This window comes from Rhipicephalus sanguineus, chromosome 1 (genome assembly GCF_013339695.2).
Source record: "Rhipicephalus sanguineus isolate Rsan-2018 chromosome 1, BIME_Rsan_1.4, whole genome shotgun sequence".
NCBI lineage: Eukaryota > Metazoa > Arthropoda > Arachnida > Ixodida > Ixodidae > Rhipicephalus > Rhipicephalus sanguineus.
This window is the reverse complement of record NC_051176.1, coordinates 331,267,243-331,294,198: the sequence shown is the minus strand read 5'-3', so window position 1 is coordinate 331,294,198 and position 26,956 is coordinate 331,267,243. Positions and strand designations below refer to the sequence as shown.

General features: G+C 46.1%; 1 protein-coding gene across 3 annotated transcripts in view; it reads left to right on the top strand.

Moving 5' to 3' along the window:
• Positions 1-280: 280 nt before the first annotated feature.
• Positions 281-26,956, top strand: part of LOC119379545 (rap guanine nucleotide exchange factor 2) — a 493,626-nt gene continuing 466,950 nt past the window's right edge. For all 3 annotated transcript variants that reach the window (XM_049412009.1, XM_049412010.1, XM_037648837.2), the window contains exons 1-2: positions 281-474; positions 4,395-4,522. In XM_049412009.1, the coding sequence (XP_049267966.1) occupies positions 406-474; positions 4,395-4,522 (197 nt within the window). In that variant the 5' untranslated portion in view covers positions 281-405. The remainder of the gene's footprint in view (positions 475-4,394; positions 4,523-26,956) is intronic.

Below are 26,956 nucleotides of genomic sequence, written 5' to 3'. Positions count from 1 at the left end.
TTCAGCATTTCTGTCTTCTTCGAACCCTTCCACTTCTATCTTCCTTTTTACTTTCTCGTACCTTCCTGCAGGGAAACTCAGCTAAACAAGAAACCCAATAAAAAAAAATAAAGAAAAGTATTATGCGAGCACTGCCGGTTCGCACGCATTTTCTCTCCTTTAGCCTCTTTATGAATGTGTAGTCTTGCGTCTGTTCTGCGCTGGTCTCGTTGTGTCTTCTCTGCGAGTGAACTCGAGCGTCCCGATTACGCAACTGAACGAACCAGACTTGTCGCACTCGTCTCCGGAGAGCTCGCAACGACCTGTTGGCCCCCCATCTGTGTGTACGTGAACGTGTGACCGTGCGTTGAACGTTAAGTTCGGTGTTTACTCAGTGTTCACGGAAGTGTAGCCTGAATAATCTGCATGGCCGGCTACAACCAGCGAGAGTTTGTCCAGGCTCTTATCAAGAGCCCTGAGGAGAGGACGCCCCAGGTAAGCAACTCGGGCTATGGCTTTTATTAAAACAACCTTTCTCAGCACTTGGATCTGAAATGCTCCTTAGCTGCTGTATAATGTGTAACCAGTGTGGCAGCTCACTTTTTTTTTATTATTATTATTGTACGCTTTAGCATTCTCCACTATTATCGTATTTGATCTTTCTCTTTTTTTCTGTTTTCAAGTGACGGCTAATTTATCGAAAATATTTGTATAGAGGACCCACTTTAGTGACTGAGCGATAGCAATTTGGGGCTGTGAGACCACTTTAGTTGGTCCCTTCACCACTGAAATATATCTTGTTCGAAATATCTCTAAGGAGAAATCAATCGATCGATCAATCAATTGATCGATCGATCATGTACGTAAGGAGTGTCGACAAGGCGACTTGACTTCGCCCTAAAGAAGGCAAGTGCAGTTGTAGAAATGTTGGCGCTGTTCTCAGACATATCTCGTTCGACAACTGTCTATCACTTAAAACCTTAACCTTCCTATGGCCTGTACGCCTCGTCAAGTCGCCAAATTCAAATGGCGTTTGAGTAACGTTTCGCTAGCTCTTGACATTCTGTTGGTATTCGTCCCTTGCAGCATGTCATAATATCACTGTTTTAATATATAAACAGAAGCTAAATTAACTTCCTGCTTACAGACAACTCCCCCACTTTCTTTCTTTCCTTCTTCGTTTCTTGAGAGAAAGATAGGCTTCGCCACATAACTTTATTGCCTCTGTTGCACAACAGGACTGCCTGTGGGTGAAGCAAGCTTTCAGTTCCTGATTCTTTCAAATTTGTCGCCGTTCGCCGCTTTTGAGATTGGGTCTTTTCCCCGAACGCTCGCGTTTGACCTTTCGTCGCATGTATATTTATCTGGAAAATGTAACCAAATAGCAGCTGTATCTTTTGTAGCATTTTCTTTTAATTCTCTCTACATTGAAATTGAGGGGTTGTCGCTTCCCTTTCTGGATAAGCGCAGGAATGGCGGTATGACAGACGATTTCCTTAATAAGGAGGAGGAAAAATGTAGTGATGGTAAGCATCTAATGGTACAGTGAATGGTATAGAAAGAAGAGTAGTCGGGAAGGATGTAAAACAGTCACGTTAATTCGTTCGCCTACGACCCGCTATATCAGAAGCACTGCGATATAGCTAATTTTTCCAGATTTAAGTTCGGGACCTCTCTGCTCAAAGAGGTTTCCATCGAATCAATTGCGAAATGTCTTTTTGTAGCTATTATTACTTACGTTCCGTGCATATGTGAGTTTTGCGAACATCATAATGACAGAGGACCAATTGATCAGCGTTCCAATTTGCCGAAACTCATGAGCCCTGATATATCCGATACGTGTTGGCTCATATATCGTCGCTTTCTGCACGCTTTAGCTGTTGCGGCGTCGCTTCCAGGAGCTCAAAGCTCCCATCAGCCTGATCCATTACTAGCGGCCAGTCCTGGGACCCTCTGATGATACGGATGACCTGTTTTTGCCAGCAACCCTACCGCGGGCGTCGCATATATCGTAATTGCGTCCACTGTATCGACCAGGGTGTTGTCTCTATCTTTGCCCAAGAGGTCGGAGCATCGGCAGTGTCGTGTTGGTTGTTTCTGGCCTATAAACAAAGGGTGCAGCCGGTCGGGTGGGGAAAAAGTATCTCAAGTATTTCGGCGCAACGTTACCTGCATCATCATTTGCCGTTTCTCAGAGCTTATTGAAAGATTATTCCAGCATTTTGGTCGCTTTCTTTTAATCGACTGCTTGTTTTCTCGACTAGAAAACGCCGCCTTTTCTATTGGCACTCATCGCTCGCGTATATAATGCGCAAATCTAATATTTTCTCGCCTTATCGTAGGCCATGGAGCCGTACTTCCTAAAATTTTAATCATTCGTTATTTCTTGACGCTACCGAACTCTTCACCTTAATTTTCGGGAAGAGAGAGAAAGAGAGATAATTGAGCTGGCAGGAGAGGCGGAGACGGGAAGTTAAGTATGTTTAACTTTATGAAGGCTACAAAATTGATGTCGCAACATCTGTCAGATGTTGAATAAAAATTGAATTGAATTGAATTGAATTGAAAATTAAAATTTTTGGTTATCGTGTATTGTGTTTGGCGCAAATGAAATGGAGCTGTTCAGAAAAGTTGCGTCTACCGGATCTCATTAGTATGGTTGCCAAGTACAGCTGCAAGCGTGTATATATATATATATATATATATATATATATATATATATATATATATATATATATATATATATATATATATATATATATATATATATATATATATATATCATTAAGCGTGATGTTTACCTCTTTATAACGAAGTACCATGGAAATCGGGAATCTGGCACGCGCGAACATTCTAGACAAAAAAACGAATCATTCTAGGCTTCAAACCCATTATGAACGAGGTAATACTTACCTGTCTCCTAAGTGCGATTTCGAACTAAACGAACCGTACCATGACAAAGTGAAATTACAACAGAACAGACGTACAGTACTGAGAACAGACTGATTCAAACGCGACATCAATTTTTTTTAGTATAACGACTTGTATTCGCAATTACTCGAGATAACCACGTCATGTCGCGACGAATCTGGTCTCTAAAGATAATGTTGGCTCTAATCTACGCGTTCGAGTAGAAGTTACGCCGATATGACCCAAACTGAAGAAGGTAGAAACGAAAACATGTGCATTACTTAGCCCTAAATTGTCCTATTTTCAATCCGTGAGTACTGCACATGCGAAGAGAAGTTTGTTTGAAAAAACAGTGCTGTGATCACATTTGTTTGAAGAAGGATGTGACCACATGTTTAACGAAGTTTGACGGCGGAGCTGCCAAGCTTTTCGTTATGCCGTGCAGAGCCGATAGCACGCGCTGTCTTCGTCCTCTTCTTCATCTTCTGCTTCGCTCCCAGAACACGTGCACGGATTTGTCCGGCGAGAGATGCAATAACTCTGATGGGCGAGAGGACCAGTACAGAGAGGGAAAGAGAGAAATATGGAGAAAGAAAGGGAAGATAGCCAGAAAACGATAGAAAGACCGAGAAAGAAATAGACAGAGAGAGAAATATGTAGAAAGAAACATACACAAGAAAGAGACAGAAAAAAGAGAAATAAATAAATAGAGACAGAAAGACAGAAATAGAAATAAACGGAGACATTAATATAGGGGAAAAAGAGGGAAAGAGAAAAAGAGAATAGAAGAGAGGAAGAAAGAAAGAGGAGGAGGGAGAGGAAGGAAAGGCAGGAAGGTCAGCGAGGCGCGTCCGGTTCGCTATCCTACGCTGGGGGAAGGGAATCAAAGAGAGGGAAAGATAGGGAGTTTTAAAGTGAGAACACAAAAAAAAATCGCGTGAGCTTAAACAACACTGCTGCGTTCCATTACACTGGACGCAGGATCTCAGGCGTATCACGTTAATAAAGAGAAACAAGGCACTCCGCCCTGCTCCGCAGTCCGTTCAGGCTTGGCACCACTAATGCGAAGCGGTCTTAATTTTTTTTTTCATTGGAATGGAACCAATTGGAACCATTTATTTCTTCGTTATAGCCGATATCAAGGCGGCGCTCGCGTTTTCGGTTTTGTTATAAAAATAATAAATGTCGTTGAAGTAAAGCGTTGTCAGCCAATATTCGTATTTAATTCGCTATGACCGATAATTCGCTATATCAACGTTCGTTATAACGAGGTTCAACTGTGCTACTTACGCGCTATGACGCCACGGCTCATACGAAGCAATAACGTGGTGTAGCACGCTATCCCATTGCCTTAATCTTATCGAAGACGGCAGAACAGCCGCGTGTGTCACGATCAGTGTATACGGGTGCGTATGTTAAGTTTATATTGACTTTTATTGCGGCTTTGCGGGCAACAGCGCTGTCCGGCTTATTTGCCAACCAATTGTTTATGTTTTGCTTGGCAGGACCTGAAGCTCATCTACTCATACATGCACGTCCTGGAGGCGGTCTCCTCGCTCAAGGAGGCCAACATCCGTGCTCTCTGCAAGACGGTGCGCTACGAGCGACACGATGCCAACGACATACTCTACTGGTACGCCACACGCCTGCCGTTTTCATTGTTTACTTCGTAAACTTCTCCAGAATATTTAGCCTAAACCTCACGAGCGCAAGTATCAGTTGAAGTACCTTGCCCCGTTGCATCTTTATAAGTTGATAACCCATGTTCTACAAACCTATAAGGACGTGGGATAGTTTAAAACAGCAAATGTTAGGCGTACAGACGATCTTTTCCTCGCGACATGGTTAAGGTGACCAGCGAGGCGAAGCCTGGCTTGCGAATGAGAAGGCGATGCGAACGAGGCCCGATTACGCTATCGCGTTCTACTCTTGAAGTCGAAGCTCGAGTGTCCTTCAAGATTTCCGTTTTTTTTTTTTCACGTTGGGCATAGTGATGGGCATGCAGATTTAATAGATCGCATTTTCGTTGCTCTGCAGTCGCTAGTATGAAGTGCATAGTGTAGCAAGTGTTGGCGTCGATGTACTGTGAGTTGTCCATTGCTCATGGGATCGCCATATACTTTTTCAGAGCGTGAATAAAAAGAAGCATTCCAGTAAATAAAGATAGTTACGGAACCGTTATTTCGGCAATCGTCGTAATATCGTAGCAAACAACACTCGAGAAAAAAAATTCCTTTAGAAATGTCTTGTTCAAAAAGTTCCCTTGAGGCACGGTGGGTGACGCTGAAGCAGCGCTAAACAATGACTTGTTAAGAGCTGCTTCTTCTGTTAATGCTCCATCCCCCGCCCTTATGATACCTAAAGGTAACTAATCCCGCGTTCTGGTGTGACCGCACGAATATCGGAGCGTGAAAGCATTGCAGTTAACGTCCTTCCGAGATTTTCAAGAGATTGCCCTTTCCAACACAGGCGCCCTGTTTTGAGAATGGCAGTCTCTTTTTTTTTTCATATATCGGCTACTACGCGGCTACGTGTCCCGATGTGCGCAGGTATTTCTAGGTTCCTGCGTGTTTGTGAAATCTGCAGCGGACTGGAAGAGCCACACTTGTGAAAATGTCCGTACTTATTCAGAAACAAACTGCACTGCCTTCGTCGGAAAATCGGCAGTCACTTTTCTTCCAAAAGAAGCTCTATTTTAATTCTATGTTGCTTTCATGGCGTGTGTGTGGGTGTGTGGTTGGGGGTGGCGGGTGTAGTTAACTGCGCCTATCAGTTGAACAACACTTTTTCAGGACAACAGAAAGTTGAGCTAGTTGGCAAGGATCCATCATGAGAGAAGGTAATCGCATTTGAAGTGCCAAAACCAAAATATGATTATGAGGCACGTCGTAGTCGGGGACTCCAATTCAATTTTGACCACCTGAGGTTCTATAAAGGGACCCTGTAACACTCTTCCTAGTAATCGTCGAACGGCTTCATCAAAGGAGCTCATTGCCTCACGAATGGACTGCCGCAAAAGTTTTTAGAATCCGTCAAGTACGAACGGAGTCACAGGGATTCGTCGCGCGCTTCGAGCAGTACTTTGGTTTGGGCTAGTTGGTGCATGATCGGACTTGTTTAGGAACTGTGTTTCTTCGTCCTTGTGTCTTTGCGCTGCCGTGCAAAAAAAAAAAAAAAAGCGCTTTCTGATTTCGTACCAGCGAGCGCGCTGAAAGCTACGCTGGGAGGGGAATAACAAAGGGGCAGGAATATGCGTCCCTTCGTCAGGGCGCGTCATGACCTTGCGCATTTTCTTTTCTTCTTTTCTTTGAACGCGCGGCTTACTTTCAGTGTGATCGCGATTGCGCGCGCGGGCACGTGGCGGCATCCGGCGGCGGAAACGGTAACTATGCCGCTCGCGATGCTCAAATCAGACTATGGCGGTGGACTTTGGGTTTATGGCGTGGTCACTTTGGTTTATGACATCATTTGTCGAGAGAAGAGGGAACTATTTCTAGCTCACTTTGAGAATTAATTGTCAATTCCAGGCAGCGTGCTGCGCTATAACGTTTGGCTCGCGTGTTCTAAGAAGCCTCGACTACCGATCGGCAGCGTTTTTCTGACCATGCTGAAGAAGTGTTGCTGGTCCCCTTTAACGTGCACCGAAATCTAAGCGCACGGGTGTTATTTGCATTTTCGCCCCATTGAAATGCAGCCGCCGTGACCGGGAATCGAACCCGTGCCCTCGAGCTTAGCCACGCCGACAGGAGAGAAGAGAATACGCCGTTTGTGCTGTCTGGTCATCTTCTCTTGCGTCCGTGTCTGGACCAGGGGTCCGCACGCCTTACCTTCTTTCATACTGAACACGCCCTCTTCCTGGCGTCACTTGGAAGTTTCTGTGGCATGAGAAGCCATGTAATTCAGGCGACTTGTCCCCAAACTCTGGTTGTTGGTGAAAGCTTACAGTAGGAAGCAACGTTACTAGAACAAACTCAGTTTCAGAGCTCCGTATCTCCGCCAGCGGAGGAGGGTGGTCCGAACGGCGGTCGCGAGAACTAGCGGCGCTGCAGTTCCGTCTTGCGCCACTATCGGCGCGTCGTCTGCTGCCACGGCATAACGCTGCGGTCCGCCGCGCAGTTGCTCGCGGCAACTTTCTTATTGTACTAGTTAGGTGGATACTTAGGTGGATATGCATAAGGTCGTCTGTATGCATTGGCCCGCGTGCGTTGTTCATTGATTGGCTAAGAATCGATGTTCGGTCCATATTGCCACGCCCACTTCTTGTTTTATTTTTATGTATTCGGGTTTGACCAGCAAGGACGGTTATCAACGCTCGACGCTTTCCACGAAGCAGTGTTCGAGAAGCTTTGCGATTGTAATAGATCATTTTGGTAAGATTGCGCGCTGCACGCGAATGTTCCAGCTTTGTGGAGAGATAACGCCGCCACCAGCGATATCGCTGGAAAGTTCGATAGCGCCTATATAAAAGCCAACGCGCTTGACCGCTTGTCAGTTGATCGACGGTCGACGCTCTGTTCGCCGCTATCAGTGTATTGCTGTAGTTTGACTTTGTTTCCCGGCCACAAGTTCGGCCAAATAAAGAGTTTAATCTCTGACCTGCTGACTGCTGCCTTCGTCGACGTCACGACCCTGTGACAATATTTGAGCTGTCTACATTGCGCTTAACTTCCAAGCATAGGAGTTTCTATGCGAATGAGGGTTTTCAGAGTAATTTTTATAACTACCACCACAATTTTAGCCGCTGCCGTCTTATCGAGACCAAGAACAACCCAACACGTTTGTAAAAGCCTTTATAGTGCACAAAGAAACGTACTTACTCGAGATACAAAAACGTTCTAGAAAAACAGTACTCATGTTTCTACAATTTATTGAAAAAATACTTTCTCGAAAAACATCACCAATGCTTTGCAATGTTTACAAGACACGTTTTCGCGACGGTTAAAGGGATACTGACCCAAAATCGGAAAATTTTACGAGAACTCGGTAAATGAAATCTCAGTGTGCGATTACATGGAATAGATGTCGTCTCTGAGCAATTACTTCAGCGGATAGTTGTATTTTCGGTGTCCAATCTTTCTACGCCGCATCCTTATACGGTGCCTTAAACAATTCTAACAGATCGGCCGTGATGTGAGCACAGAGCAGTTATTCGCGCGTACTCTGTCGCTAGAAGAGTCGTCAGTACTCAACTTCAGTTTTTCAACTTCACCGAGCAGATGTTCCATGCCCGCAGTACTTTACACTGTACGACAGCCGTTTGCATTTCGTGCTGTAGCCGTTCACTACGCAGTTAAACTGCTCGTCAACTACAATTATCTTTTGCACAAGTAAGTCTCCGTTCCCGAAGCAAAGTGTGGGATTGGGCTAGTTGGTATTAAATTATTAAACTGCTCAGCGCAACAAATTTTACACGGTACACATAGAAAAGACGAGGACCAGCGCTGGTCCTCGTCTTTTCTAGTTGTACCGTGCCAAATTTTTGCGCTGAGCAGCCCGTTCCCGAGCCGGCGGGTGTAAAATATTCCGCACATCTTGTTCAATACCTCTATCGTAAAATCTCTCGAAAATCCACTGCTTTGAAGGCATAGCGACAGCTGACAACTGATTGAATGTTAGTGTGATGCAACTCTCAGTCTCGGTAGCGTATATAGGTAATCGCCTTTCGTTTTGCTGTTCTATTTCTGGCGGCTCCTCCAGATTGGGCACTGGGCTTTCGCGGGACACCGTGCGTTTTGGGGGGGATTTGCGCCTAAACCCCGAACACTTTGGCTTTGAAATGTGGGGTGGAAGTGCTGGGAACAAGCGCGGCACGGCACCTGGCGCGAGTTCCCACTTTCCACGTGGGATCAAAACTTCTTGTCCCGCAACGACACGACCATGGTGCTTTACAATGTCGTCACTCTCAAAATGAACGTCACAGACCATGCATTTCGCAGTAAGTTTTCCATCTTTGCGATGCAAAGCTTGAATGGCGTAGGGTCTTTTGCAGGTCCGAAGAAGTGTCGTGAAGCGGAGTCGTCGTTGCGGTAGCCGCTCTTGCAGCCCGGCGCAAAGCAAGTCGGCATACCGCACTGTGAATCTGTTCGCCCTCGTTACGCTTCGTACATCATGCACTTGTCTCGGTACAAGACGCTAAGCCTGGTCAAGAACAGTCGCAAATATGACGAGCTAACAAAGCGCAGACGACGCTGTAACCCACGTGCGCTCGTACATCGACGGCGCCGATCACAAGCGCCAGCCGCGGGAGCTAGACGTGACTGCAGCGCCACTAGTTCTCACGACCGCCACGCGGACCGCCTCTCCGGCGGAGCTTTTAAACTGAGTTTGTTCTAGTAACGTTGGTAGGAAGTATATCCTCGTATTCCCAGCTTCCTCTGTACAGCTGGAGATAAACAGGTTCAAATGAAGCGCGACTTTTCACCGTGCTGGCTGTACAATAAGATGACAACCTCGACGACGTCAGTGCATACCCCCTAAAGGCCCACAACGCGAAAATAATCTTTGCTCGTTGCATCGGGGTTGCTGATAGCCTATGTCGTATAAGTCTGACGTAGTGCTTTGCTAAAGCGTAAATGGTGCCTAGGTCATTAAAGTGACGAGATGGGCGTGTTGGTACATCTTTATAAATAACTGCAGCGAAAAAAAAAATAAAAAAGCAGACAAGGACGAGACAAGACAAGGACAAGCGCTGGTTGCACATATCTGTATGATGTCCGGCAGGCACGTAGCCAGGATTTTTTTTCGGGGGGGGCCCAAGGCCTAATTATTCGAAAGAAAGTCTTTTCATGGCAAAAAGAAAAAAAAAAGTTGCCCGGGAATATAAAAGGATGGATGAATTTCGGGGGGGGGGGGGCCGGGCCCCCCGGGCCCCCCCCTTGCCTACGTGCCTGATGTCCGGTAGTGTACGTTATCCTCTGCGCATACGTAAAAACGCCAGCTCTTTATCGGAAAACGTCATGGAGGCAACGGCCTAGTTCATGCGTCGGGCGAGTTTTTGTTCTGAGTTTGTTCTCATTGCGTGAAAATGAAACCATCATTTTTTTTTAAATGCATACACGTTGCTCTCTTATAGTAACGTAGACTATACCCTGTTTCCTACATCAGGTAGAACACTGTGGAAGCTACGGAAGAGGTTCGGTCAGCAATATGTGCAGGTCCTTGCGTCTCACGCTTTATTTCGTCGTTTCAAAAGTGCCCTCCGCACTAGGCTCCGGCTACGCGCTACCTAAAACTAATCGCGGAGGCCACGATACAAAAACAAAGAGACGCTAAGCGATCCAGGAGAACCCAGTGACAACCGTATAAATAACGGGGTTTGTTTATTTCTAAGGCGCAGAGCATCTTCATTTATTACTCAGTCTAAAAACGAAAAAAATTACGTTACGGGTTTTAAAGTCGAACTATTTCTTGGTGCGAACGCATCTACTGCAAGAAGTCTCGCTCGCTTCCATAGTGTTGCACCTGATGTAGGAAACGGAGTATACGTCACAAGTGTTCTCCGTTTGATCACATCGCGTGGAAATGGAACGACCATTTATTTTTAAAGCATACACGTTGTTCTCTGATAGTAATGTAGACTCCGTTATAAGTAGTTTGCCTGCCAACTTTTCTCGGCACATAACCACCGAGCCATGTACGTAGTTATTGGCTTCAAAAGTCGCGCGTGGCTATGCGTAAGCGGTTTGATCCGTCCAGTTCCTCGCACTGTCCATAGATGGCGAGACCAGCTTGTGAGCGCTAGAGTTACTGTATATGCTACCTTTACGTAGCAGAGTTGCGCATCTGTCTTCCAGAGCCGCCAGCAACCATGCATTGCGGAGAAGCTGACGCTCGGGCCAATTTTTGCATTTCTCGACGCCGCCGCTGCAGCTCACTCAATTAACACTAGTCATCGACAGCCAATGTTTATCGCCGGCCTTCGACACGCCAGACATGTTTATCGGCGGCGCAGTAGGCATGTCGCCTGCAAAAATGGAGTGCGACTTCACCGCATAGCTGTGGTTGCTAGCCGGACCTATGCGCTACTCTGCTACCTAAAGGTAGCATATACAGTGACTCTAGTGAACGCTTAGTGAGCGCGGGCTTTAGTCGGCGTTCGCTCTTTGCTTCCCCTGCTCCCGCTGTTCTTCCAAGTGCCGTTGCGCCGTCAAATAAATATATAAGCGTGGATACATTTGTGATTCCTGGGACTGTGACTTCCAATGACTAACCCCGTAGTACTTCTTTGTGTTCTGTCGTCACTGCATCACTACTCTACTACCAGCGCATTGACAGTGCATTTGCAGCGCCACTGTGCGTGACGCTCTTCCTGCTGATGATTAGAGCTGCGAGATTAGATTATGGAAACATAGCAAAGGAAACGCCTTGAGTGTGAGTTTGATAAATGTTAAGAGTACTGCAAATAACTCCTATTTGCTTCACCGTGCTGCTCCCCGTCTCTCTACTATTCTACCCTATCCTGTCCACCTTTAACAGCGGAGCCGTTTAAGCTCGCAACAAGGCCGGTGTGGTAGACGGAAAACAAGGCGGGTCTGCGCCACAGAAAGCGGGTATGTGCCAAGCAGCTCCTAGCATAGCATAGCCACGAATAGTATAGTATACTACGCATGGCTATGCTATGCAAGGGGATGGGAAAGGGAGACGAGAGTTAGAAGGAAGGAAAGGAGGAGGGGAGAGGGTAAAGCATGACATAGCCTTGTATAGTATAGTTCAGCAAGGGGATGGGAAAGGGAAGTGAGGTTAAAAGGACTTATGTTAAGTAGAGGATGAGGGAAATTGCTGGTCTAGTGGTTGAGGTGCTCGACTGCTGACCCGGAGGTCGCGGGATCGAATCCCTGCCGCGGCGGCCGCATTTTCGATGGAGGCGAAAATGCTTGTGGCCCGTGTACTTAGATTTAGGTGCACGTTAAAGAAACCCAGGAGGTCGAAATTAATCCGGAGTGCGTCACTATTGTCACGGGGTCGTGACGTCGACGAAGACAGCAATCAGTACGTCCGAGATGAAACTGTTTATTTGGCCGAACTTGTGGCCGGGAAACTGAAAGTCAAACTACAGCAATACACTGATAGCGGCGGACAGAGCGTCGACCATCGATCAACTGACAAGCGGTCAAGCGCGTCGGCTTTTATACAGGCGCTATCGAATTTTCCAGCGATATCGCTGGTGGCGGCGTTATCTCTCGACAAAGCTGGAACATTCTCGTGCGGCGCGCAATCTTAACGGATTGTTCCAAAACAATCGCGAAGCTTCCTACACATCACGGCGAGGCCTGCGCAGCGCGTTGCCCACAGTCTTTGTGGGTGAAGCTTCAACTCATGAAATATAAGACTCGCGGCACTATATACGGCGTCTCTAATAATCAAATCGTGGTTTTGGGACGTTAACAATTAATTTCTTAATTGCGACGTTTTACTATTTTCCCAACGACTGTGTCATGTCTTTTCTTCATTCCGCCAATTCCGTCACGTAGTCGGTACACGTAGTAGTAGTAGTAGTAGTAGTAGTAGTAGTAGTAGTAGTAGTAGTAGTAGTAGTAGTAGTAGTAATAGTCCCTTGAAACCGTGGCACACACCCACGCTTGGCCAAGAACCGGGTAGCTTTAAAAGAAAATTTTTAAATTGTAACTTAGATTTTGTCTATTGAAAGATGAAAGAGGTAAAAATGAAACAAAAATTGAAAATATAAAGAATAGATGAATAGGTAATATATAAGTAATGAGGCGGAAAATTTAAACAAAAAATTGACCAATTTGGAAAAGCAAAAAAAAAAAACAGCTGAAACACCATCAAGCGATCCCCTTCCTCCTTTTCAGTAATGACCGAGGCTGTGTGGTGCTTACTTATTTAGAACCGCTACTATGGGAACTGACGCCAAACAAACCTTCGGGGTGCTGATTTGGGCACAAGGACCACTAGGAAGCCTGAGTGCGGTTTGGCGATGCCAGGCTCTCTCACTTTCTCTTCTATTTTTCGAAGAATGACTTCATTGCTAATAGTCCTCGATTAAAGTAAAACTGAAGCGTTGCGCACGTTTCTACAGGTGCGTTCACGACGATCATGACGTGTTCCCGGTTATCTCTCGAAAAATAGAGCACGTCGTGGGCCGCTCCTCATCGCACTCACTGGACAAGCCAAGAAAATGACAGAGCTTGCTAAATATTTTGCACACTCGAGTTAAAAAAAAAAAAGGCAGCGGCTTGCTCTGAGTGCGGAATGAAAAAACCCCCCTTCGCCTTCTTCCGAAATGGTCCTCACAATATTTCTTTAGGAAGAGGGCCAGCTGACTTACGCGCTCTGGCGTACATGAAACAAACGTTTCCTTCCTCCACCTAGCCATAATTCTTGGTATTACTTCACAAGAACGAGAAAGAAAAAGAAACCACATGCGTCGTCGAATCATGCGTGCTGCCGTTCAGGGATCGCATTCAGCAGCACTGAGCGTACAAGATCGAAATTTCTTTAGTTTGAGCGGAAACAAGCACAGAAGTACATGCAGACATGGGACAGAAAGAGAGAGAGAGGTTCGGAAAAGAAGAAGAAATGAAAAAGTCGCTATTTTCTGCCTCCCGTCGTGGGGGCACGGCTCAGCCCGTTGGGAATGGGCTAGGAGGAAGTAAATATGATAGGAAGACGAAGAGAATATAGAAAGGAGAAAGTAGCATGGCAAGAGAGTATCTTGTCAGTGCAAGCGGGAGCACGAGGAGCCGCAAACTCGAGATAGGCTCGCAGGGCTGGTATCTTTGACCGTGCAGGAAAGAGTAAGTCCTCCACAGTTTTCGCAGGGAGACCGAGCAGGCGATAGCGGCTCGCCATCGCGCACAGTTCAGCGGCCAGAGAAACGAGAGAGAAGACGCTGAGGAAAAGCACCCGCTCATCGCCCCACCAAACCATGCAGTTGAAAACAACAGCAACAAACTTCGGAAATTGGTCGCGCGAAGGCACGTGAGGAGAAGTCACTCCAAGTAATGAACTAGGCCCTCTACGCGGTCGGACATCCTATGAAGGAGGAAGAAATACCTACGGTCTATATCCACTTATTGCCTCGTTTCGGTCTCGTAGTGCGACGGCATTGGCATTCATGGCGGCGCATATACAAGCGTCACGAAGCGAGACGTTTCATCATGTTTTTTTTTTTTTTTTTTTGTGACTGTTATCCGCATTCAGTGGCTTACACGAGAAAGGAAAATAGACCAACTTTGGCTTTCACGCCTTTCTCGAAGAAAAAGAACGCGTTCTCGCGGTGCCTCGTTCGCACGTTGAAAGAGAACGAAGCGGGAACGTGGCCGCGCGCTGCAGCAGCTGCACCCGCGAACGTTCCAGAACGTGGCCTCCGCCCCGTTTCGAACGGACGCCAGCAGGATCGTCGCGAGGCTCCACCGAAGGCCCGGCCTGCCTTCCTGCCACTTGTGAGAAGACTTGGGGTTCCAGCCTGTCATTGAGTCCAGCCTTTGCGAAAGGGCGCCCCGCTTGACGCCCGGCCGAGGAGGAGCCCGAGGGTCCCTGTGGAAACTGAGCTGCGCCGTCGCCGCGTCGCCGAGTCGTCCCACCACGCCAGACGTGCGACGGCTACGATGTTACACAGCACTTCCTCGGGGACCGAGCTGCTCCTACGCAGCCAGCACCGAACATCTCCGGTGCACAACCTCCGGAAGTCAAAGATAACCATGATGGTGGCAGCCGGCCTTCTGGTCCTGGTGGTGATCTCAGTCGCGCTGGGAGTCGCCCTGAGGCCTCGTCCGGAACGGCAGGTGGACTTCGGCCTACAGCACCCGGCCATGGCCCGGCTAGCCCTCGCCAACTTTTCCTTCGACAACATCAACGCGTCGGCGTCGGCGGCAGCGGCGGCGGCGGCTACCGGTGGCGGCTCCCACGCCGTGGCCTCGGGTGCATCGGCGCGGCAGGAGGCCCTTCTCGGCTTTGTTTTGCGGGAGAGCAACAAGACGGCCTTCCGTCGGCCGGGAGATGACTACGACGAACTAGATAAAATCTGACTGGTCAGTGCTTTTTTTCCTGCGCTGCAGTTTTGAACGTTTGGCCGGCGTCGCGTCTCCAGCTTTCTCCCTGGCTCCAAACACCCACCCACCTTTTATTTATTTTTTTTGCTACTCGCAGCAGCACCGCGATGTCTAGCGCTGCATCTTTTCTTTTTTCTAATTTTTTACCTTTTCCCTTCTCCTCCCCCTTTTTTAGCTCCTCGCTTTCCATTGCCTAGCATCGCATCGCCCGCTGGACATTTTTTTTTTCTGGACTCCTCGCCAGTGTTTTGAAGACTAGCAATGCCCGTCTTTTTTTTTTCCCTTAGACCGTGGACCACCGCTTTGCCATGTCCGAAACCGAGTCACCTTTTCTACCCCTTAGATTCTGGACTTTGCACCACCGCGTTTCGATGTTTGGCGTGGAGTCGACTGCCATATTTTTTTTTCCGGACTCTTTACTGCAGTGTTCAAGACTAGCATTGCCTTTCGCGTTTCTTACCCCCTTTTTTTCTGCGCGCCAGCATTGCTATGTCTGAGACTGAGCCCTCTTTTTATTATTTTTTTTCTGTGGGCTTACGCACTGCTGTTCCAAACATCGGACGTTCGCTTTGTGCGTGTGTGTGTGCTTTTTTTTTTAACGGACATTGTCTCAACGTGTCGTCCAAGGGTCTAAGACCGAGTCCTTCGCTTCCACTTTTTTTTTCTTTTTTTTGGACTCAGCTTCAGAGGCGGCTATGTCTTGGCACCGAGTCCTTTGCATATTTTTTACGTCCTCACCGCGGCGTTGCAATGCCTAGCATTTGGTCAATAAATGGAGCTTCTTTTCCTTAAAGGCGTCACTGTTATTGATGCGCGCTCGTTAATTGCACCAAACACTTAGTTTCAAATGCTGCGTGTATGAATGTGTGCCCATCTAGTATAGCCATGTTTCCAAAGTGATAGAGCGGCAAAGCGGCCATGCTTTTCTTGCGACCTGGGCGTCAGAAACAAAGCTGTACTCGTTTCACTATTAACAAGACCGGACACCTGTTCTTAAGCTTCGTTAAGCATTCTTTCGAAGCACTGCCCGTACGCTTTCTCCCCGTTAACGTTACGACATGGTTACATATAGAGCACATAGTTCAAGAGTGAAGGCGGTGTAAGGTATACATAGCATTGTCTTCCTTTCGCGCTACTTTGTTCTCAGACGAGAGCACGGGGCGCCACGCATTCGCAAAAATCTCTTACGCTAGACTTCTTCGTCAGAGACTTTCAGCCAACAATTTCTCAGACAAATTTTCGAAGGTGATGGGTCAATGGCAAAGAACACGTATGCGATTGAAAAACCTTGTGATTAAGGCCCATGTTCATAAAGTCCTACGCAAAAACTATTCACAAAAGCAGATCGGTCAACGGAAGTGATCACTGGTATGAAATCGCTTTTGTCGTGATCACAGTGTTGACGTTTCCTCGATATATTTGTTTTAGAACGAAGCGTCATATGGCTATGCGAAACCGAAATTTGTCCGTCCTATGTGCGCTAGAATTCCTGGGGCGTGTGTGACACAGAAATTGGGCAAGCCCCACTACTCGCGACTGGTCCACTGAAAGGGAAGAAGGGAACGCACAGGCGGTAAACACCAATTAAGATTTCTGGACAGACGTAACCAATGATTGAGAAAGCCTTTAATGAACCGTCGGGATTAACCCAGTGAAAAACACCGGAGTCGCACATTTCAGCTTTGCTGTTTAACCATCTGTACGGGGTGCTTGGGCGGCGTTTTTGTTGTTTTTTTTTCTTACCTAACAGGCGTATAGCGTAATGCATTGCTCTGCTTTTCTGTGGGATTCTTCTCTTATTCGACTGAGGAGTGTTATCGTTCCCAGGATGCGTGACGTTGTTGAGCAGTGTATGGGCCCGCGCATTATTAACTTAACACTCGACGGAGCGCTGTAAGCAATTGTGCAGCGTAGGGTGCTTGATGCTGACACAGCTAGCACTCAACAGCCAGCTCCGCCAAAACGATTCGTATACAATATATGGCGTGGAGGCAGGCGATTGTTAATTTAGCTGAAGTGAGAATTTAAAGACGGCACAGTTAGTGAAAAAAAAAAATCCCCGATCGTGTATAACTGCTAGACGTTACTGCTGTAACTCCAGTCGAAATTGGCGCTTGCCGCAAATTTTCTGGCCCGATAGTGAGTTGCATCATGTGGAATAAATGAAAAGAGATTTAGACAGCCTAGAGGAAGAACGACACACACGCAACAGCGCTTGTGATAAAAGAAGGTAAGCGTGCAAGCATGAACACAAGAGAAGAGATCAGGACAACACAAGCACAAATGACTCGGTCTCTTCCCATGCACTCGCCACGGTGGTCTAGGGGTTATGGTGCTCGACTGCTGACCTGAAGGTCTCGGGGGGTCGAATCCCCGGCCGCGGCCGCCGCATTTTCGATGGATGCGAAAATGCTCGATGGCCGTGTGCTTAGATTTAGCTGCACGTTAAAGAACACCAGGTGGTCGAAATTTCCGGATCCCTCCACTACGGCGTCCCTCATAATCATATCGTGGTTTTGAGACGTTAAACCCCAACAATTATTATTATCTCTTCTCATCTGTTCGTATTTGCACATCTACCTTCCTTTATCATGCATTCGTACCAACTATAGCTCAACTTTCTGTCGATGAAGTTGTGTGTGTGTGTTGTTCTTCCTTTAGTCGTAGTTTTTTTTTTTTTTGCGTCGTTTAAATTCATGATGAACCAGTATCAACTCGCCCAAGTTACCGTTTACTGGTACGCGATATACCGCTGGTGCTAGACTTGCAGGAGACGTGCTGATGGACTTTCCAACCTCGAATGTTCGTCAAGCAACAGGTCGCTTCCAGGACATCTCCGGGTTGACATTATCGTAATAATAATAATAATAATAATAATAATAATAATAATAATAATAATAATAATAATAATAATAATAATAATAATAATAATAATAATAATAATAATAAAGAACACGGGAGAAAGCGGAGCGGCGAAGAAGACGACGTAGCCTCCAGAGCCAAGAGTAGCGAGTACATAAAAAAAACAAAAGAAAAAAGAGAAGAAGATAAAGACCGGGCGTGGCGCGAGAACCGAGTGCGCGTCGAAAAAAAAAAAACGAAGAATATTGTTTACTTGGCCCGCGATGAGTCAGTCGAACAATATTTTTTATCGTGCAGTCGCTTCTGTTTGCTCAGGAAAAACATTCCCAAAGCAGTATTTAATCGAACTTTATTGGATTTCGCTATTTCAAATATTCTGTCTTTGGGAGCGTCATTGTCACAGGGATGTCCGCTCCGCTGTTGAAAAATTTTTTAGTATAATCAAGACGGTATTGATACGAAATTATAAGGTTACCATTATCAATTTATATTGATTACTCTGAAATGTCTTCAAGAGTCGGGCATTTCATATGTATCCATTTTCATTAGGCTATCCGTTTCTTGACCAATCCCCCAAGGTGGGTGTGCTCCAGTGTCATAGGCTTTCAACTTCAAAGACACCGCTGCTGTAGGAATACGCAGAATTTTGTCCCGATTTCGAGGATTCCTCAAAATCCTTCCCCAGATCTTCGCCTGCAGATTTAAATTATCTGTGTTTTTCCTGAAAAAAAAATTGTGCTGCGACTCTATAGACTTCTTGACGTTCATTTGATACAAAGCTATGCGCTGCCGTATACTGCCGTTAAAATTTTATTTGCGCAGGTCTGGTATGACTTTATCCTGTCTATGTTATATATATATATATATATATATATGTATATATATATACTTTCGCAGTGTGCTTGAATACGCTGAACATTTCTTTCCCCTTCTATCCTGCCGCTGATATTCGAAGAAAAGAAAACTTCACATTTTTCGCCAACTTGGGCGATCACTAACTTCTCCAGTCAGTCTTTTCCTTGGGGTTTCTTCCATGAGATCCAGCCACAGGGGCGCTTTTGTCGCAATTTACCACTTTAACAATACTATTACCTTATTAAAATTTCAGGAAGATTTATTGACTATTTCGTTTTATATGAGCTTATTTCGGCTCAAAATTAATCACGGAGTTCTTTGCTTTTCATTTTCTTTTTTTTCGCAACCGCGCTCTAATATTGTAGGTTTTATCTTTGATTCGACCTCTACTCTAAGAAAAAAAGGTGTCCTTTGACTCTCTTTTCATACAAGTAAAAGTCACATGTCTCCCTTTAGAGAGGCAAGTTGACGCTCTTTATGAGAGTCGTGCATTGACTCTCTTTTGGAAAGTCGTGCGTTGCACGACTCTCCTAAAGAGGGTCAACGTGCCTCTCTAAAGGGAGTACTACGCATGGGACTCTCACATGTATAAAAAATTGGCCGCGTATCTGCGTGCTCCGCTGCAAATGCCGTGTAGGCGCTGCGTCTACGCTGCGTGAGATATGGACGCCATCTGGCGATACATCGGGAAACATGAGCTTGTGCAGAGGGTTTCCTTACTCCGTGGCAGAGGGCGTTTGTCGGCGCGCATAGCATGGTATTTTCAGCGCAGCCGCAGCCACAGCTTAAGAAACTAGGGTCTTTAGAATTATGTATCTATGTATTTTCTATTAAAGGGCCCCTCACCAGGCCACATAGGAAATTTTAGTTAGACGCTGGAAGTTGTTGCGTGCCGAATGAAGAGCAGTATGCCGCAGGAATTTTTCAAATCGGTTCATTGCGAGCTGAGAAAAACAATAATTTGTAGCGGCGCGAAACCATGATGCGAGGAGGCGAGTTTCAAACCCTTGCCACTCGCCCCGTGTAGCCTTCGCAAGCCAAATCCCTTCCCTGCCCTCTTCACTTGACACATACGCATGAACGCGTCATGCGCATGCATGGTCACGTGCGCATGACGTGGCCGAGCCAGGCCGAGCACGCGAGCGGCGTTGCACGGCCGCTACCTTTTTTTTAATGTAGCGGCCGTGGGCGTTTTGTCGGCGTTCTCTGTGGTGTACTGCCTGTTTCTGCGGGACGGGCATGAAAGTTAAGACATTTGTACGGGCACGAGAGTGGCGGTGTCATGAGCCAGTGCCGCATTAACGTTTACTTGGACGCGGTAGAATAAATGAGCATAATGAGTGCTCGAACGCGCCAGAACATTACTTTCGTTTCCAGGGCTGGCGTCTGCTCGATGCGCTAACCGCGGGGACACGATCGCATGGGAAAGGGAGGCACATTAGCCCCGCATCTCGCTGCAATTCACGAAAAAAAAAAAGAAAAAAGACGCACACATTCTCTTTGTGTGTCTCATTATTTCTCTCAAGTATTATTAATCTATTCAAGCAACAAATTACGCAAACTACACATGTCGTGTCAAATAATTATCGCAATGTCACGTGCTACTGTTGGCGACGTCAGAGCACAGTCGTCTACGTAGAGGAGCTACTTCACAGCACTACCATCTACGTAGGGCCATTTTCTCATGTACGTCATCCCCTCATTCTCTAAAGCGCGCGCCCGCGAGAGGAAGGGCAAGCAGCGTTCACCTTGAAATTTGACCCATTTCCGCGGCGCGTAGCGTTGCAAATTTTGGCAGACGTGATCGTGAACACCCAGTGTATGCATTGCGCTCGTTAGCTCAAAATTGTCAAACCTGGTGAGGGGCCCTTTAAAGGAACACACCACCTAATACTTACCTAGTGATGTTGCGCCTTAGATATGCGTCATATTTACTTTTTGGTCGACAAAGTTCACAAGTATGAACAGCCGTACCAGTTCAAGATGGGTGGCGTTAAGCAAGTGGTTCAACTTTGGCCGGGTGGCTGAATCGGGTGACAGACAGACAGACCAAAATTTCTGCGTTTAAGTTCCCCAAGAAAGACTATCGTCTTTAAGAGAGAGTCACAGTTCTTAGAGCGTAGAAACCCGCCGTGGTAGCTTGCCAGGTAACGTGTCGTACTATTTATTAAGCTCGAGGTCGCGGGCTCGACTCTTGGCCACCGCAACCGCATTTCGGGGGCGTTCGGGGGCGAAATGTTAGACAGCCCGTGTACTTGGACTTAGGTGCACGTGAAGTAACCACAGGAGGTCCAAATTTCTGGAGTCCCCCATTACGGCGTGCCTCGTAGTCATATCACACTTTTGACTCGCAAAACCCCAGCAATTGTTAATTGTTACGAGCTATAGCAAATCCTTATGAGCCATTGATGGCGAAGGAGAAGAAGAATAGCAGTACGTTCGAAACACACTTAGCTGCAGTCATTCACTCTGGCGCTTACATTTGAATATCTCTTGGTATATAGGCTTTAGAAAAAGGCCCGAACATCGTTTTTCAAAAGGGGAAAAAAGAATTATTCTTTACTCAGACTTGCTATCGAGTATGCGCGGCCATCGTTGTAGGAGAGGATTTGGAAATTTTCATCGCACTGTAACCGTGCGCAACCATTTCGCATTTCGTCGCCGGTAGAGTTGTACGTAGTTGTATTTTGTTATAAGGTTGGCTGGTCGTTCACATGCTTCCGTTGCATATAATGTACGATTTAAATTCAACTTTCTCAGCCTTTGTGTCATTGTAGTTGTGCCGTGATCGTTTGAAGCACTAACGCATACGGCAACTGTCTTTTTATTTCGACGACTGTACGTCTTGTTTGCCCCCTGACCTTCCGTACCTATAGCCGACATTCTCAGAAATGCCGAGGCTAATTAATCTCTGGAATTTCGTAGTTGGAACCTTACAATATTGAATGAGTATGCAATGTGGTTCTGATGCACACAAAAAAAGCATGAATTAGAACCGCTATAACTCTTCTTCAACGCTCACTGCGAAGCACCCTGCGAAGCGCCCTGGACGATTGATTACATGGCACGTGCATCATTGCCGTGAAATTCTGTTTACATCTGTTCGCAATCATATCTAGAGTTTTTTTTTCTTTTTAACGGAAAGAGTGGCCCCGAAACGCCTGCAAGCTGGTCCCAGGCGTGGATTTAGCGCTCCTCGTACCCGCCGGTTTGCATTAATGATATACCGGGTGTTTCATGTAACTACAACCAAGGATTAAAAAAGGAAAAAAAAAAGTGGTTAACCGCAATTGAATGACACCATCGAAATATGGTTTGCCGTTGTGTGACACTCGGGTATTTTTATATCGCGTTTAATTAGTTAATTAACTAAGATCATATATAAAAATGTCTTAATATTGTATTTAGGGCCAAATGCGTTTGGTTACGTCGTAGAGAGCATTCCAAAACGACCTATTAATTTTTTTGTGGCAACGTACATGCTGCAGGGTGATTTTTTTCTCCGGCGTTTACCGAAAGCCCGCGAAGTACGAAATAAAACCACGTGACTGCGCTCATGGGCTACAGTATTTGCAGCGCTCTCAACCGTGCTTCGAGCGAGAGAACCGTGCGCCGGACCGTCAACATATCTCTTATTAGGGACGACGGCGCTTCCTTGACGTGTGCCACTGTCAAATATGTTGACGCACTGAAGCCGAAGCATAGAGCCACGGCTGCTCATTTCGCCACGGTCCGCACGCACGGTTCTCCTCAGGTGGTCGAAATTTCCGCAGCCCTCCACTACGGCGTGCCTCATAATCATATCTTTGTTTTGGCACGTAAAAATCCAGATATTATAAATTAGCTCAGCTTATGTAAGTCCAATTTCACCGCTAGCTTTTGACTTTCCACACGAAGCAAATTTGTATGTGTGTCCGCGACACCGCGTTATACTATACCTAATGGCAGGAGGGTATCTTGAAGGGCCAGTTGCTGCATGTTACATCGATGAAAAAACAGCGCAAAAAGGGGGCAGAGGGGGAAGAAGCACGCAACAGAAGCGCTTCTTGCCTGCTTCTTTCCGCTCTGTCCTCTTTCAAGAAGAAAAAAAAAGGCCCAATCTATCTCCTCGCTTGGTTGGAGCGGAGCACAATACTGATGTTATTCTCCACATTACAAACGCGTTTCGACTTAGAGCTTCCTGGCAATCAATGGTATCGTGTAAACTATGTTGTTTGTCGCATTGCAAAGCTCGAGGACACGGGCTCGATTCCCGGCCACCGCTGCATTTCGATTGGTCCGTAATGCAAGGAACACCCGCGTGCTTATATTTCGGTGCACGTTAAAGAGCACCAGGTGACCAAAACTAATCTGCAGTCCAAACTACGACGTGCCTCCTTATCATCGTGGGCTTGGCACCGTATAAACCCATGATAACATTTACAAACTTTGTTGGGAACTCCGAGGTAAATTTCAAAAGTGCGCGGTCAAGCAGGCCTTCCGAGATTGGAAACAACGCGCACTAAGTCTCGGAGCGGCCCGACGGTTCGGCTGACATTCGACAGATGGCGCCAGAGTGCCGCCATCTTATTCCTACGATGTGCAATACTCGTTTGAGGCCGAACGCACCGGACGTTGCGCAGGAGCGTTCTGATGTCCTCTTGTAACGCTACTAAAATGTTACTGCAAGCAGATATAGTGAGCAATAAATGTTGTCAGTGCGTTAGCGCAGTAGCATCTCTGCCTCTCTGAAGCTTCACTGCATTGAAAAAATGCAATGCAGTGAAGATGTAGTGCGGGGCAATAGAGAAAGGGCGGCGCTGAGACCTAACTGCAATAATGTACCAAGATGCCTTTCTCTCTCTCAGAAAATAGGAACACTACTATCAAACTTTCAAAATTGAGTGCCGCTGCGCTTTGATATTAACCCAGCTGTGTTTAATATTTTTCATGAACAGAATACGTAATTTACAGCTAGCAATAATGGTTTTTATTCAATTACGTATTTATTATTATTATTATTATTATTATTATTATTATTATTATTATTATTATTATTATTATTATTATTATTATTATTATTATTATTATTATTATTATTATTCGATTTTGGTCTTCGAACGAAATAGTCTCTATTCGTAAATGCGAATATACTTGGAATAGTTTTTGAACATTTTCAGGGCTCAAATGCGTGCTCAACAATGACATCAGAATAAATGTGAGATCGTCTTCATCCCGGGGGCCATAAAAAGCAATGGGATACGAGAACTTACACAGCACAAGCACGCTACAGCAGCTCGGCGTTTTTCGGGTATACACCACTATCATTCGCACTTTCTAAAGTCCCAACTACACGAACTTCTAATTTACTCCTAAAGCCTCATTTATTTTTTTTAATAAATAACGATTCATAATGTACGCCGTAATGACGGCGGTTGAATGACATTGTGGATACACTTGCATGTGAACATCGCTTTAAACTAATATCGCAAACGGCTACTCATCCTTGGAAATCTATTCGAGGAGTAGCCAGTATTCCTTTTAAGTCGCTCCTACCACTATTCGATTTCTAATCAACTTAATATGAAACATTACTATTTGCAGATCGCTAATACACGGCGACGATGCATCGTTTGTTCACATGTAAGATAGCGAAAAAATTTCCTTGCTGAGAACGACTGCAGCAGTGCGTATACAAGTAGCTCCTAATTTACAATCTTTCACGCTTGCGTCTTACTTCAATGCTTGCGTATTACTAGAGTGTACTAGAACAGGGCAGTGCTCGGAACGGCCGCAGCACCTATGTACAGAAAGCGAAGCCCAAACATGATCAATCCACCTGCGGCGCTGCGATTAGTAGTCTGCATGCAATGTGTCATCTTTTAAGAGTTGCGCGCGGTTTCGCCAAAGTGGTGCAAGGGTAGAATGCCCACTTCCCACTGTGAAGGCCCGGGTTCGAATCGCACTGTAGATGGTGGGTTTTTATTCTTAGTGTCACCTTTTATAGCTGTGTTGGTTTTCCTTTGTTTTTTAAAACTAGCTTCTGTTAAATTCAGAGTACCGCATAGAAGTGAGCTCAAATCAGAAGCAAACCATGATGGCCGGTATAACGCAAAACTATTTCGTTCTATTTCTATCCTGAGTCCGCCATATTAGCCCTCCCTGATTGGTCGAAATCTTTCGGACCATATCCACTGCGCTTGTACTGTACTGTACTGTACTGTACTGTACTGTACTGTACTGTACTATACTGTACTGAGAAAGGGAAAATAGACAACCACCCATTTGTAGCACGAAGCCACAAGGAAATCCGTATGGATTTCCTTGTGGCTTCGTGCTACAAATGGGTAATTGTCTATTTTCCCTTTCTTAACCCTTCCGCCACCTTGCGGGATTCCGGAGAACTGATTTTCAACTGTACTGTACTGTCTGTCCCGCGACGCAACGAAAACGTCAAGCCTTATCTCAAAGAACTTCGGCTGGCATCCGCAATCTCGACAATGCAAGCCTAGGTGACCTTGCACCGATTTATGCACGTTGTTGTTGTGCTCCCGCAGTCTTTCATTTAGGCACCTTCCCGTCTGGCCTACGTATTTCTTTCCGCATGTAAGCGGAATCTCGTACACCACTTTTTCTACACAATTCACAAACTTGTTTCTGTGGTTAGTTGTGCAAGCACTTGTTCCCGCCACCTTCTCCTTTCTTACGTTGCAAAGTGACGACAACTTACGGGGTGCCGTAAAAACTACTTGCACTCCGACACGGCCCCCAATCTTTTTCAGGCGATGGGAGACGTCGTGAAAGTACGGTATCGCAGCGGTCCTACGAAAATTTCCTTTCTCGCTCCGGGGATTATTCTGCACTCGCTCCTTCTGGGACTTCTTGACTGCCTGCAATAGAGCCGCGCGGAAATACGAGCCGCGTGCCATTAAGCCCTTGCTTCCCTTCTCTTCCAGTCACTCAAAACTTGTGAAAAGAGGGGTTGCAAGCACGTGCCTAAAGAATGCTTTGCAGAAGTCCTGCCATCATTTAGTGCAAGAAAGCTTTCAAGCCCAACTTGGTCGACTGAAGCAGGCAGGGTATCCAGGTTATGTCACTATGTCAGTGGCTAACTCTCTATTGCAGGCAGTCAAGAAGTCCCAGAAGGAGCGAGTGCAGAATAATCCCCAGAGCGAGAAAGGGAATTTTCGTAGGACCGCTGCGATACCGTACTTTCACGACGTCTCCCATCGCCTGAAAAATATTGGGGGCCGTGTCGGAGTGCAAGTAGTTTTTACGGCACCCCGTAAGTTGTCGTCACTTTGCAACGTAAGAAAGGAGAAGGTGGCGGGAACAAGTGCTTGCACAACTAACCACAGAAACAAGTTTGTGAATTGTGTAGAAAAAGTGGTGTACGAGATTCCGCTTACATGCGGAAAGAAATACGTAGGCCAGACGGGAAGGTGCCTAAATGAAAGACTGCGGGAGCACAACAACAATGTGCATAAATCGGTGCGAAGCTTATCTCAAAATGACGAGTATAGACTGCTTGCGCACGATTACTGGGCTGAATGAAAGGGAATAAAATAATTCCGGTTCTATGCATTTGATTAACCGTTCACAGTTGGTCAAATATTTTTGGGCTGGACCAGCGCCGCCTGTCTGTCAGGTTACGTCATCATTGGTAACAAAAGATCGCGAAAAGTCGCCGCGCAAAATTGATGTGTACACACTGAAAAACACATTAATACGCATGACAAAACTAAAATATTTTCGGAAACATTACCTTAGAGTACCGACTGCGACACCCGACCTTTATGTCTATAATAGTTCGCTACATCTATAGATAACTGTGCTGTTGCCGCTGCTCTTGTTCATGTTTGTTTTTGCTACGGTAGACGGTGTTTATTAGTATGCAAATTATTAGGGTGTCAGCTGCCAAAGTGGCTGGGTAACAATGCCCTTCTTCTGCTGAGCATGATGTGGTCTATTCGATTACCCCTCTCGGTAGAAAGTTGTGATAGAGACGGAACGCAAGAAAAAATAAGGGAAAAAAGGCAAACAAACAAGACACCGCTCGTGTACCGTGCCTTGGATGCGCGTTATGGTAGCCATAGGGGATCTAAATGAGTCCAGAACTCTGTTTACTATACCGTATGCCTCTCATAGGTCATTTATTGCCTTAGATCGATCGATCAATCAATCAATCAATCAATCAATCAATCAATCAATCAATCAATCAATCAATCAATCAATCAATCAATCAATCAATCAATCAATAGCAGAGAGGCGACAGCTGAGAACATTGGGATTTTACTGAACATAACACTAGCTTTCCGTATATATACAGCGCGCCCCAGCTATCACGCAGCACGATT